General features: G+C 35.8%; 1 protein-coding gene across 1 annotated transcript in view; it reads left to right on the top strand.

Moving 5' to 3' along the window:
- Positions 1-14,942, top strand: part of CFAP61 (cilia and flagella associated protein 61) — a 271,044-nt gene that overhangs the window by 110,820 nt on the left and 145,282 nt on the right. The window contains exons 15-16 of the mRNA XM_015597027.2: positions 12,367-12,493; positions 14,426-14,503. Coding sequence (XP_015452513.1) covers positions 12,367-12,493; positions 14,426-14,503 — 205 coding nt within the window. The remainder of the gene's footprint in view (positions 1-12,366; positions 12,494-14,425; positions 14,504-14,942) is intronic.

Genomic DNA, 14,942 nt, shown 5'->3' with positions numbered 1-14,942 from the left:
GAATTTAGTGTATGTATGTGTGTAAAGGTATGTGTAGACATACATATATGACAAAATTTGTGTAACAACAGTGGGAAGAGGGTTATTCTGTAAACAGTGGGACAAAATAAAGATAGACATGTTGTTCATATACAGGAAAATAGATTCCTAGGTGATTGAAGAGCTGGGTGTTTGTTGTGACTCCATTGCTTGCAGTTCAGTTTCTTGCTCTGCCCGCTTCTTCTTCTGTCACTCCCCACAGGTATTGAAGGTCCCAGAGCTCACTTTAATAAATCCTCAGCATGCAGATCTCTGTGTGAGGCTGCTGTCAGGGAACCTAGCCTGTAACACTAGAGACGGTCAGTGATTACCTCTGGGTGTTAGTATGAGCATGATGCATGATTTTTAATTTACTTCCTTACATTGTCTAAATTTTGGATTTTTCTACATCAAGCTTGATATAGAAAAGTGGTAGAAACCCATCAAATTGGCTTAAGTAAATGGAGAATTTATTCGTGTACAGAGTAAAGTAAGAATCCAAGGGCAGTGCTGGTTCCATACTTGGGTTAATCAGAAAGCCAGCTCTGTTTGATTTGTCTCTTCCATGTGGAATTCTTCTGAGACTTGTCCTTCCTCTGTGGTTGCAGGATGAGTGAGGTAGTTTTAGACCTTGTATCACTCCAAGTCCAACAGGAAAAGAGTGCTGAGTATGCCTCTTTTCAGAAGCCCCAAAATAAAAATCTGTTTGTATCTCAGTGGCTTAGATTGGGTCCTATGCTGACCTTGAAGTCATCACCAGGCCCAAATGCTGCTGGTTGCCATTGCCTAGGTCTGGTCCCAAAGTCTAAGGGTTGAGTAGCATAGGATGCACTACCAGATACAAATCTTGGGGCATTGCTGGAAAAATGAGTAATTGAGTTCTTCCCCAAAGTTCTATTCCAGGACAGGATGATCTCCATCAATAGAAAGTGATCAGTATCTCTCTTATAGGAATAATATCAATACCTTGCATTTTCTATAAGTTTTTAAAGTTGTCTTATATATGTGGTCTTATTCTTACAAAATATTATGGAGCTCATCAAACTGCATTTAAAATGAATGTATTTTATTATATGTAAATTAGACCTCAAAGTTGCTTCAAAATCTTATGATGAAGATATTGGTGGAGTAGATTTAGAAAGTTTTCTCTATAATTGCTTTTATGTGAAACTTTGAGAAACATCCTAAATGATCACTTTTTAGTTGGGGCCTGGTTAAATGAGTTTTGGCATGTTCATTCAGTATGTTATTATGCAGAATTTGAAAAAGTAAAAACCGATCTATATATTTCGCATGGAATGATGTCTAGGGTGGTGAGAAAAGAATGGAGTCAAATAATAATAGTAACAATAATAATAGTAATAATAGGTTACATTTATGGAAGTTTATAAAGTGTTTCAGGTACATTCTTAATTAATTTTCATGCAGTAGTATTCATGGTGACCTTATTAGCTAGGTACCATTATTATTATTCTCATTTTAAAGGTAAGGAGACTGAGACTCAGAGAGCTTAAGTAACTAGTCTAAAGTGCACACAGCAGAAAATGGCAGAGTTGGAATTGGAACTAAGGCAGTTAGCTTCCAGAGCCAATTCATAACCACCTCACATACTGCTTCTCTAGACTGTTTTCAATGTAAAGCTGTTGTAATAGAGAGACCCTAAAACACAATGACTTGAGCCAGATAGAAGTTCTGCCTTTATCACACGACAGTCCAGACATGAGCAGGTAGTCTAAGGAGAATAGCAGCTTTTTCTATATGAAGTTGTCCAGAGACCCTTCTGTTATTGCTTCTCCATTTCATAGAGCAAGAATATTTAACACCTGCATAGAGAGTCAGAGAGTTCTGTGAATTTGAATGGGAAGAAAAACTACATTTTTATTTTACTAAACTCTAGTTGAAATCTAGTGTGTCCTTCCATTGTGAGTGGAGGCAGAAAGCCTCAGAAGTGTTAGCAAAACCATGACGTTGTAATCAGTAGAAATCATGGATATTTTCATATCACATTACAGTTGTTGCTGATATCGCAAAACATGTATGCTCATCCTACTTTAAAATTTCAACAAATGTGTTTTCAACCAGAACTTGTTATTCAATGTGTTAATGAAAAGATACAGATATTACTAAAACACACATTTTTTAACATTTTGATAACTATATTTCAATATAATTTGTTGTCTTTTATTTTACACATTTAAAAACATTAGTCTGAGAAGGGGCCCCTAGCATTACCAGACTGTCAAAGGGGTCTATGGCATGCAAAAGTTTTAGACCACTGACAGAGGGCCTCTTTTCCTCCTCATGCTGTGAGCTGTCTCAGAGTACCATAACCACATTTCAGCCCACAGGGAAGGATGGAAAGAGAAGTGGAGGGAAGCATTTTTCTCTTAAGGAATTTATATCACTCTGTTCATAGTCTGTGGTCAAGAAATTGATTGCATGGTCCTACCTAATTGCAAGGGAGACTGGGGGATGGTAGTTCAGGCCTGTGCCCAGCGAAAACTCAGTTGATCCAGTTATTAAAAAGAAGGAGGGGGAAAAGAATATTGAGGAACCATCATACCTAGTTTTTATTTTGCATATGTATAGAAGTTCTGGAAAAGTACGTAGAGCTTTATTAACTTTATGTCCCTCTGGGAAGCAAGACCAGGAGGTTGGGGTATGTGTAGATGGGGACTTACTTTTTACTTTGTATCTATTGGTTCTGTTTGATTTGTTTTCACTGACAAACTTTTTTTTTAGAGTAATTTTAGGTTCACAATAAAATTGACCAGAAAGTACAGAGGGTTCCTATAAACCCCTTCTCCACTTCGACATACAGACTCTCCCACAATTAATATCCTATGTCAGAGTTATACCATTTGTTACCATAGATGAATCTAATGACTCATTATTTATCAACCAAAGTCCATAGTTTACATGAGGGTCCACTCTTTCTGTTGCAGATTCTCTAGGTTTTTGACAAGTGTATCTACTATTATAGTATTACACAGAGTAGTTTCTAAAAGTCCTCTCTGCTCTGTCTGCTTATCTCTTTCTCTTTCCCCACTACTTCTGGCAACCGCTGAGTTTTTAAATTGCCTCCATGGTTTTGCCTTTTCCAGAATATTATAAAGGGAGTAGAATCTTATAATATGTTGACTTTACAGATTAGCCTCTTTCACTTAGTAATATACATTTTAAAGTTTATCCATGTCTTTTCATGGTTTCATAGCTCATTTCTTTTTAGTGTTGAGTAATATCTCATTTTCTGGATGTGCCACAATTTATCCATTCATCTACTGAAGGACTTCTTGGTTATTTCCAAGTTTGGACAATTATGAATAAAGCTGCTATAAACATTAGTGTGCAGGTTTTTGTGTGGATGTAAGTTTTCACTCATTTGGGTAAAATATCAAAGAGCACAATTTTGGATCGTATGATAAGAGTGTTTAGTTTTGTCAAAAACTGCCAAACTGTCTTCCAAAATGGCTGTACCATTTCACATTTCCATCAGCATTGAATGAGAATTCCTGTTATTTCATATCCTTACCAGCATTTGGCATTGTCAGTGTTTTCAATTTTTTCCATTCTAATAGGTGTGTAGTGGTATCTTGTTGTTTCAATTTGTAATCCCATAATGACATATGGTATTGAGCATCTTTTCATATGCTATTTGCCATCTGAGTATCTATTTTGGTGAAGTGTATGTTGAGATTGTTTGCCCATTTTTAAATGGGATGATTCATTTCTGTTTGATTTTTGAAAAATCATGGGCATGCATTACTTTTATAATAGGAAATAGTTAATTTTTTGTACACTGGGATTTTAAATTTTATTATAACTCAAGTAGAATTTTTATTAAGATGTATTTTACACCCTCTGCATTCTTAAGTAGAGTGTATTGGTGATATTTTCTTATGACTTGGAATTATCTATAAATAAACACACTGGAGATGGAGAGCAACCAGATGACATGGGATCTGACAGGTCATGAGTCTGGCTGTAGTAGTGGCCTCCTTCTTAGTGGCTTAATTACTTAATTAACATTCATATTCATTTCTCTCACACTCTCTCTTTTTACTATGAACATGTATTGCTTTTACTAAAAATATAATAAGATTTTCAGTACTCATCTGGAAATTAGTCCTGTTTGCAGCAGAGCCTTGACTTTGTAAGCATTTGTATTGTCAGCCTCATTTTTAAAATTACTTATATATGAAGCTGGAGCAATTATTTACACATGGGTACTTTTCTGAAAGTTAGACTCACACAATCCCACCCACTAATGAGTCAACAGCAGTCAAGGCTCAACTACAACAGGAAGTCACACACAATCCACATCAGGGACACTCCCAGTGTAGGTGATCAGGTAGACTATGCCCCTGGGCCTCACAGGACACCTGCTACCTAAGGCCACCCAGCCAAGAGGAGGAGACATAGCAGATCGACCTAATACATAGAAACAAACAAAGAGGCAGTGAAAATAAGGAAACAAAGAAATATATCCTAAATAAAAGAACAGGAGAAAATTCCAGAAAAAAACTAAATTAAATTGCAGCAAGCAACCTACTAGATACAGAGTTCAAAACACTGGTTATAAGGATGCTCAGTCAACTTAGGGGAACAATAGATGATCTCATTGAGAACTTCAGTGAAGTAAGCAAAAAAAGACATAGAAACCATAAAAAGAACCAGTCAGAAATGAAGACTACAATAACTCGAAAAATACACTAGAAAGAATCAACAGCAGAGTAGATGAAGCAAAGGATCAAATTAGTGATTTGGAATGCAAGGTAGCAGAAAACACCAAATCAGAACAGCAAAAAGAAAAAAGACTCCAAAAAAATAAGGGTAGTGTAAGAGGCCTCTGGGAAAATATCAAGTGTACCAATATTCGCATCATAAGGGTACCAGAAGGAGAAGAGGAGAGCAAGGGACTGAGAACCTATTTGAAGAAATAATGACTGAAAAATTCCCTAACCTGCCAAAGGAAATAGACGTACAAGTCCAGGAAGTTCAGAGAATGCCAAACGAGATGAACCCAAACAGGCCCACACCAAGACACAGTATAATTAAAATGCTAAAGGTGAAAGACAAAGAGAGAATCTTAAAAGCAGCAAGAGAAAAGCAATTAGTTACCGACAAGGGCACTCTCGTAAGACTGTCAGCTGATTTTTCAACAGAAACTTTGCAGGCCAGAAGGGATTGGTACCCAATATTCAAAGTGATGAAAAGCAAGAACCTACAACCAAGACTACTCTACCCAACAAGGCTATGATTAAATTTAAGGTGAGATAAAGAGCTTCCTAGACACAAAAAAGCTAAAGGAATTCATCACCACCAAGCTAGTATTGTAAGAAATGTTAAAGAGATTTTTTAAGAAGAAGAATTGGGGATAGGGGTGAACATAAATATGAATAATAAAATGGCAATAAGTATGTACCTATTAATAATCACTTTATATGTAAATGGATTAAATGCCCCCAATTAAAAGACATAAGATAGCTGAATGGATTGATAAACAAGACCCATGCATATGCTGTCTACAAGAGACCTACTTCAGACTGAAAGACACACAGGCTGAAAGTAAAGGGATGGAAAAAAGTATTTCACGCAAATGGAAACAAAAAAACTGCAGTAGTATACTCATATCAGACAAAATAGACTTTAAACAAAGGCTATAGTAAGACAAAAAGGACATTACATAATGATAAAAGGATCAATCCAATAAGAGGATATAACCCTAGTAAACATTTGTGCACCCAACATAGGAGCATCTAAATATAGAAAGCAAATATTGATGAGAATAAAGGGAGAGAGATCAGCAGTAATACAGTCATAGTAGGGGACTTTAACATTCTATTGATACTAGTGGACAGCTCTTCCAGATAGAAAATCAACAAGGAAACAAAATCCTTTAGTGATACACTAGGCTAGATGTATTTAATAGATATTTTGAGAGCATTTCACCACAAAGCAGCAGGATATACATTTTTTTTCATGTGCACATGAAACATTTTCCAAGGTAGACTACATGTTAGGCCACAAAACAAGTCTCAAGAAATTTAAGAAGATTGTAATCATATCAAGCACCTTCTCTGACCACAATGGTGTGAAACTAGAAATCAATTACAAGAAAAAACTGAAAAACACACAGACACATGGAGGCTAAATAAGATGATACTAAACAATGAATGAGTTAACAATGAGATCGAGGAAGAAATAAAGACATACCCTGAGACTAATGAAAATGAAAACACAATGATCTATAATCTAGAAACAGTGATAGCAGTCACAAGAAGGAAATTTATAGCAATACAGGCCTACCTCAAGAAATAAGAAAAATCTCAAACAATCTAACCTTACACTTAAAGGAACAAGAAAAGAACAGCAAACAAAATCCAAAGTAAGTAGAAGGAAGGAAATAATAAAGGTCAGAGTGGAAACAAACAAAATAGAGTCTAGAAAAACAATGCGAAAGATCAATGAGACCAAGAGCTGATTCTTCGAAAAGATAAACAAAATTGATAAACTTTTAACTAGACTCATCAAAAAAAAAAAAGAACCCAAATAAATAAAATCGGAAACAAAAGGGGAGGTGACAACTGACACCACAGAAATACAAAGGATTATAGGAAAATACTATTAGCAATAATATGCCAACAAATTGGACAGTCTGAAAGAAGAAATGGATAAATTTCTAGAAACATACCATCTTACAAGACTGAGTTGAGAAAAAAGCAAATCTGAACTGACCAATTACTACTAATGAAATCAAATCAGTAATTTAAAAACTCCCAACAAACAAAAGTCATGGACCAGATGGCTTCACAGTTGAATTTTACCAAACATTCAAAGAAGAATTAACACCTATTCTTAAACTAATCCAAAAAATTCAAGAGAAGGAAGTCTCCCAGTCTTTTTCTATGAGGCCACCATTACCCTGATTCTAGAACCAGAGAAAGAAATTACAAAAAAAGAAAATTATAGGCCAATATCCCTGATGAACATAGATGCAAAAATCCTCAACAAAAGATTACATTAAAATTCAGAAATTCAGCAATACATTAAAGGGATTATATACTATGATCAAGTTGGATTTAACTGGAATGCAAGTTTGGTTCAACATCTCCAAATTAATTAATGTGATACACCACATAAACAAATTGAAAGATAAAAATCATATAAGCATATCAGTAGATGCAGAAAAAGTATTTGACAAAACCCAGCATCCATTTATGATAAAAACTCTCAGCAAAATGGGAATAGAGGGAACATACCTTCACATAATACAGGCCATATATGACAAAGCCACAGCTACCATCATACTCAGTGGTGAAAAGCTAAAAGCATTTTTTTAAGATCAAGAACAAGATGAGGATGTCCACTTATACCACTTTTATGCAATGTAATATTAGAAGTCCCAGCCACAGCAATCAGACAAGAAAAAGAAATAAAAGGCATTCAAATTGGAAAGGAAAAAGTAAAACTGTAATTATTTGCAGGTTCTCTATATACAGAGAGCCCTAAAGATTCCACCAAAACTATTAGTATGATAAATGAATTCAGTAAAGTAACAGGATACAAAATTAATATTCAGAAATAAGTTGCATTTTTTATACTAATAATGAACTATTAGGAAGAAAAATTAAGAAAACAATCCCATGTACAATTGCATCAAAAAAATACCTAGGAATAATTTAACCAAGGAGATAAAAGACCTGTATTCTGAAAATTATGACATTGAAGAAAGAAACTGAAGAAGATACAAATAAATGGATAAATGTAACATGCTCATGGATAGGAAGAATTAACACTGTTACAATGTCCCTACTACCTAAAGCAATCTATATATTCAGTGCAATCCATATCAAAATACCAGTCATATTTTTCACAGAACTGGATCAAATAATCCTAAGATTTACATAGAACCACAGAAAAACCACAATAACCACAGCCTCCCAATAACCACAGCAATTTTGAGAAAGAAGAACACAGTTGGAGGTATCATGCTTCCAGATATCAAACTATACTACAGGGCTATACTAATCAAAACTAGCACAAAAACAGACACATAGATCAATGGAGCAGAATAGAGAGCCCAGAAGTAAACCCATGCCTAGTATGTCATTTAACCTATGACTAAGGAAACAAGAATATGCAGTGGGGTAAAGACAGTCTATTCAATAAATGGTGTTGAGAGAGACAATCTTTCCCCTAAATAGTATTGGGAAAACTGGAGAGAGAGAGAGAGAGACTAGACCATCTTTTTACACCATATACAAGAATAAACTCAAAAAAGATTAAAGATATAAATGTAAGACCCAAAACCATAAAACTCCTAGAAGAAAACATAGGCAGTAAACTCTCTGACATTGTTCTTAGTAGTATTTTTTTCTGATATATTTCCTTGGACAAGGAAAACAAACAAACAAAATAAATAAGACTACATCATACTAAAAAATTTTTGCACAGCAAAGGAAACCATTAATAAAACGAAAAGACAACCTACTGAATGGGAGAAGATATTTGCCAATGATACATCTGATAAGGGATTAATATCCAAAATTTATAAAGAACTCATACAACTCAACACCAGAACAACAACAACAACAAAATTTGATTAAAAAAATGGGCAGAGGATCTGAACAGGAATTTTTGAAAGAGGGCATACAATAGACATATGAAAAGATGTTCAACATCACTAATCATCAGGGAAACGCAAATTAAAAACAATGAGATATCACCTCATACCTGTCAGAATGGCTGTCAACAATATATAAAAAAAACAAGTGTTGGCCGGGATGTGGAGAAAAGGAAACCCTCATGCACTGTTGGTGGGATTGCAAATTGGTACAGCCCCTGTGAAAAAGTGTGGAGGTTCCTCAAAAAATTAAAAATACAACTACTTTATTATCCAGCAATTTCACTTCTGGCTATTTATCTGAAGAAATCCAAAACACTAATTTGAAACAATATATGCATCTTTATGTTCACTGCAGTGCCATTTACAATAGCCAAAATGCGGAAGCAACCGAAGTGCCCATCAATAGATGATTAGATAAAGAAGAAATGATACATATATACAATGGAATATTACTTGGCCATAAAAAATGAAATCGTATCATTTGTGACAACCTGGATGGATGTAGAGAGCATTATTCTAAGTGAAATAAGTCAGAGAGAGACAAATACCATATGATTTCACTTGTATGTGGAATCTAAAGAAGAAAATAGATGAACAAACAAAATAGAAACAGATTCATAGATACAGAGAACAAACTCATGATTGCCAGATGGGAGTGGGTTGGGGGCTGGATGAAAAAGTTGAAGGAATTAAGTACAAATTGGTAGTTACAAAAACAGTCACAGGGATGTGAAGTACAGCATAAGAAATATAGTCAATAATATTGCAATAACTATGTGTAGTGCCAGGTAGATGCTAGACTAATTGGGGGAATCACTTCATAAATTACATAAATGTCCAACCACTGTGCTGTTTGTGTTTTTGTGATACCTGGCAGTAAAACAGCCTTATATTTCACTAAACATTTACTGAGCAACACTCTGGGCTAGAAAAAGGCCTGGCCTTTCAGAGTTGACCATGATGTGATCTGAACTTTGAGCCTTGTCAGGGAGAAGATGGTCACAATCCAGAAAGCAAAAGATATCATAATAGAGATATGCAAAAATATTACACATTTATTCACTCTCCAGCCATCTTCAACACTTAATAACCCAGTTGTTGCATTTATCTTATATAGAAGCATAGGGAATAATGGTCGATGGCCATCAACATTCAAGCTGCATAATCCAGTCATTTAACAAATATTCATGAAGCAGTTATTATGTGCCAGGCATTGTTCTAGCCAGAGGGGTGCAGCAATGAGCAACTAGACCAGAATTCTTATTCTCATGAAGTTTTATTTTAGTGGGAGGTGAGAAACAGTGAGCAAAATAAATAGAAGTTAGAAAGTACTATGGAGAAAAATAGAGCAGGTAAGGAAAGTGTCAGAGTTTCTAAATTTTTAATAGGGCAATCAGGATTAGGGAGGGCCTCATTGAGAGGATGAATTTTGAGCAAACACTGATGTTGAGGTGAAAGAAAAAGGCTTGCATATTTGTGGTGGAGGAGGCAGAATTCCAAGGAAGAATGGCTGATAAGGGAGTGTGCCTGGAAGATTTGGAGAACAGCAGGGAGGCCTGTGAAGGGAGCAGGGAAAGCAAGAAGCTGACTATTTGGTGATGAGTCAGGAGGAGAAATCCCAGAGAGAGGGCACAGGAAGGAAGCTCCCATCTTGGAAGGGCTCTTAGCCATTCTAGCACTTGGGCTTTTACTTGGAGTGAGATTGGAATCATAGCTGGGGTTCTTAACTTTGGTCTGTGGGTTGAATTCAGGGTGAAAATTACATCTTTATTTCCGTAAAGCTCAACTGAAATTTAACATTTCCTTCCATTGTCAAAGCAGGCAACAAACCACAATAGAATCAGTAGTACCTGTAACTTTCTTTTAAATTGAAATGACAGCCATTTCCCTATCACATTACAGGATTTGCATATATCTTCATATATTATTTATGGCTTCAAATATTATTTATGCTCATCTACAGAGCATTATTATACTACTACCGAATCATGTTACTTAATGATTCCTATTCTTTCCTCCCCTAGCTCCCTGGCATCTAATTTACTTTTTGTCTCTATAAATTTACCTACTCTGGACATTTCAGATACATGGATTATACAATATGTGGCCTTTGTATGTGGTTTCTTTCACTTAGTATAATGATTCAAGATTCATCCATGTTGTGACGTGTCAGTACTTCATTCCTTTTTATGGCTGACTAATATTCCATTGTATGGATAGATCACATTTTGTTTATCCATTCAGAAGTTGTTGGCTCTTTATGTTCTTTCCACCTTGGGGCTATTATAAATAATGCTGCTATGAATATTTATGGACAAGATTTTTTGTCGGTGGACATATGTTTTTAATTCCCTTGGATACTTCCTAGTACTTTTGTGATCTTGTTTTTTACATTTACATCTTTAATTCATCTGAACTAGATTTTGGTGTAAGGTGGCTGTATCAGAACCAAGTTCTTATCCTTAACTTAAAAATTATTCATAAATATAATTGTGATATTAATTGATAATTTTTATACCAGCTAATTTTAAATGTAGATTATTCTTTGCAAATAAACCACTCTGTCCATAGTATAGGAGCATGCATTACAACTTAAGCACAAATATTCACTATAATTGAAAATTAAGTCAGTTAGAATATTTTACTTTATTTTAATATTAGGAAGAATAGCACTGTTCAATTTAATAATAATACCCAAATAACTAGAGAGCTTTCAGTGCAAGGCCACTACATAATATGCAGGTCCCATTACAAAATGAAAATGTGGGGCTCTAGCCTAAGATGGAGAAACTGTCTCCCCTTCCCATGGGCCCAGTGCTCCAATGCATGGCAAACAGGCATCCCCCAACAGCTGGCAACCTTTGCTCTAGGATGCACAAAATACCTGGGCAGGGGATGAGTAAGAGGTCCATGCTGAGTTGCCAGCTGAACATGCCACGGCACTGCAGCCCCAGATTGGGACGTCAACCACCTTACTCTGACTAGAGACTCCACTGGACATGCTGCCCCCTGATCCTTTCCATACCTGTGTCCAGGACGCCACTGAGGGTGGAGTATGGTGGTTGAATGTGGGCCTTCCTCACTGATGCAACCGGGGATGGAAACCCAGTTGTCACCTCTAGGAGGGTGACAGCAGTAATGGGGCAGGGATGGAGAGACCCCCTTGGGGCCCAGTGTGCCAAGGACAGGAAACAGATGGGAGAGAACCCATTGTGGAGTGATTATGAGAGATGGGTACTACGTGTGAACCAAGGCTCCATTGTCTTACTTGACTTCACATAAAAACACAAAATCGAAGATAAAATTATTAAGAATTAAGACTTATGAAACCAAAGTTCAGTGTAATTTCTTAACTTCTTAATATACTCTAAAAACTTGGGGAAGAATGTGGCTTTGTATATGAAGTACAAATGAAATAAAGCATGGTGCTGAACATATTAAATGAATTTAAAATGTAACTTGGTATTATCTCTGGTTAATGGCATTATCAGTGACTTTTACCTTATTTTTTGCACATCTTTTATGTTTTTTTTTTTTTTTTGCAGGTCTTTTAGGATGAAATGAGTTATTTTTGTAATTAATTAAACCCCAATGTTATGCAAAGACATTTCACGGATACTATTTTATATAAATGTGACATGTTATAATTCCGTCTCCATTTCTTTGGGGGAAGGAATATGTATTACTTTAACCTAAAAAATGCATTTCTTTTTACCCAGGACCATTAATATAAGATTAGCCAATTTATCAGATACTCCTGGTGTTGAAAATCTTGTCAGCACCCTCATGCTAAAAACAAGCATCTTGGAGGATTTAAAGCAATACAATGAGGCTCGCAGAGACCCTGTAAGTACTTGCTATGACCATACTGGCTTCCTTTTCTTTATGCTGTTGGGTCATTATGATACATGTTGATTCAACTCTGAAGTTTCCTTGGACCTAAGTCGGAGAATCATGTGGTGGGGAGTGGCAGAGCGGGGTTGGAAGATAGGAGCAAGAAGAGAAAAACAAAAAAGCTGAAGTTTAAGGAAGTGAAGCTTTTCTCACTGGTGGCCCCAAGGGGGCTGATAAGATATCCTAAATCCTTATCATGGGGTTGGAAAACTTGGGACTTGATTCAGACAAGTATCACAAAATGAGATTAATCCCAGTGCTTAGAATAGGCAGAGGGTAGTGAATGGTAATGAATGGTGGCTCAGGAATCTTTCGGTGCCTGGTGCTCAACTTAGCAGCACTGGATATCAAACTTAGGACATGGGACCCCATTTTACTCTACTGGATGCCGAGTCTATCTTACACCCTTTTTTTGAGCTAGCTGTATCCTCAAGAGTTGAATGGGCTGGGAAAAATCCTGTCTGACAAATGTTGGGTTCTTTTTCTAGTATAGTAACTATATTTTTGCCATGGCAATGGGAAAGCTAGCAGTGGTTCTTACATTAACACTGCTTTTTTAAAGATCTTGCAGTTAACCAGACATGGAACAATGCATGTAGTTGGAGAAATGCTTAGTTAATTTTTAAATAAATTTTATTTTTTAAATGTTATTGAAGTATAACCAGTGAATAGTTTGATGTACTTCACAATTTGAAGACACCATGTAACGAACACCTATCAATAAACAAACTAAACCTAGCACACCAGAAGTCCCCCCTCATGCTCTCATTCAGTTACTTTCCCTCCAGGTTAATACCACCTTGACTTCTAAGACCATAAACTAGTTATGTCTGTTTTCGAACTTTATTTAAAGGAATCATGCAGTATGTTTTCTGATATCAGCTTCTTTTACTCAGCAACAGGTTCGTGAGATTGATCCATATTGTGGCATAAAGTATTTTATTGCATGAATATGCCACAATTTGTTTCTTCATTCTACTGTTAAGGTCATTTGGGAGTTCTCAGTTATTGGCTGTTTTGAATAAACCTTTTAGATCATTTTTAAGTCATCAAAAGGAAGATGCTAAACATCTAAACACAGTAAAACTTTTAATACTTATAAAGGCATTGAAGTAAAATAAAACTTCCTCCAGCCCGTGTTATTTTTTGTTTTGTTTTGTTTTCATTTGTCTTGGTCTTCTTGGTCTTCTTGATTCTTCATTTTTTTTAGTTCGCCAACACGGTATGATGTAGTGCCTTGGTTCTCAAAATGTGGTCTAAGGAACCCTAGGGGTCTCTAAAACAAATTTTCAAGAGGTCTATGAGGTAAAAATCATTTTCATAATAAGAATAAGAAATTGGTATTTTTTCCTGCTATACTGATTTTAGCACCGATGGTGCAAAAGCAATGGATGGACAAAACCTCAAGAGCCTCAATGTGGGTCAGGGCAGTGGCAGCAAACTTCCGCGTGGTCACCGAGTTCTTCACTGCCACACACTCACAGTAACAACAGGAAAAGAAAACCCACAATGAGATATCACTACACAGCCAACAGAATAACTAAAATAGAAAAGAATGACATCAGTAAATGCTGGCAAGGGTACCAGGAAATCACATCACTCATATGTTGCTGATGGGAATGTAAAATAGTACTGTCACTCTGGAAATGGCTGTTTCTTAAAAAAATGAAAATGCATCTATCATGTGACCTATCAATTACACTTAACCTTATAGGGTTGGAGTGAGGATTAAATGAACATAGGGAGAGCATTTAACTTAATACATGGCCCAAAGGTGGCTCTGACTATCATTATGTGATCATGATTAAAACTCATTATTGACTGCTTACAGAAACATTAATAGCTACATTTTCAAGGGTCTTAAAGCATATGCTTATCTTTCAGGATGGAACACCACTGCAGGCATTTGTAGCTGATGTAGCAGAACAAATTGTTGGCATTGCAGTGATCAGAAATGAAATGGTAAATTGTAAAATGGATATTAATTTCCTTGATTGTGCCTTTTATATCATGAATTAGCACACAATGCCTCTTTTAAAGTTTCATTTTTACTTATTTAATATGAATGCCTTCTTTTTCTGAAGGATATAAATCATCATACACTTGCATCCCACTTGGCAGCCTTTCAGATCTTCATTTATTTTCAGTTCAAAATGTTGAAAATATTACAAAAATACATGAAAATATTTGCATTCTAAAAATTCAAATAACTCCACCACTACCACCACCACCAAAAAAAAAAACAACCTCTACTGCTTTCCCCAAAGGATGATTACTATTGATATTTAGGCAATTTCTTCCAAAATTCTTCCTTACACTTAATTACATCATATATGTGTGTGTATGTCTTTCTATCTGTCTGTTGTCAAGCGGACATCTGATTTTGTTTGTTCCCAATCCA

The sequence above is a fragment of the Pteropus alecto genome, unplaced genomic scaffold (assembly GCF_000325575.1).
Source record: "Pteropus alecto unplaced genomic scaffold, ASM32557v1 scaffold45, whole genome shotgun sequence".
NCBI lineage: Eukaryota > Metazoa > Chordata > Mammalia > Chiroptera > Pteropodidae > Pteropus > Pteropus alecto.
Note: the sequence above shows the minus strand (reverse complement) of the source record. Positions and strands in the feature narration are given on the sequence as shown.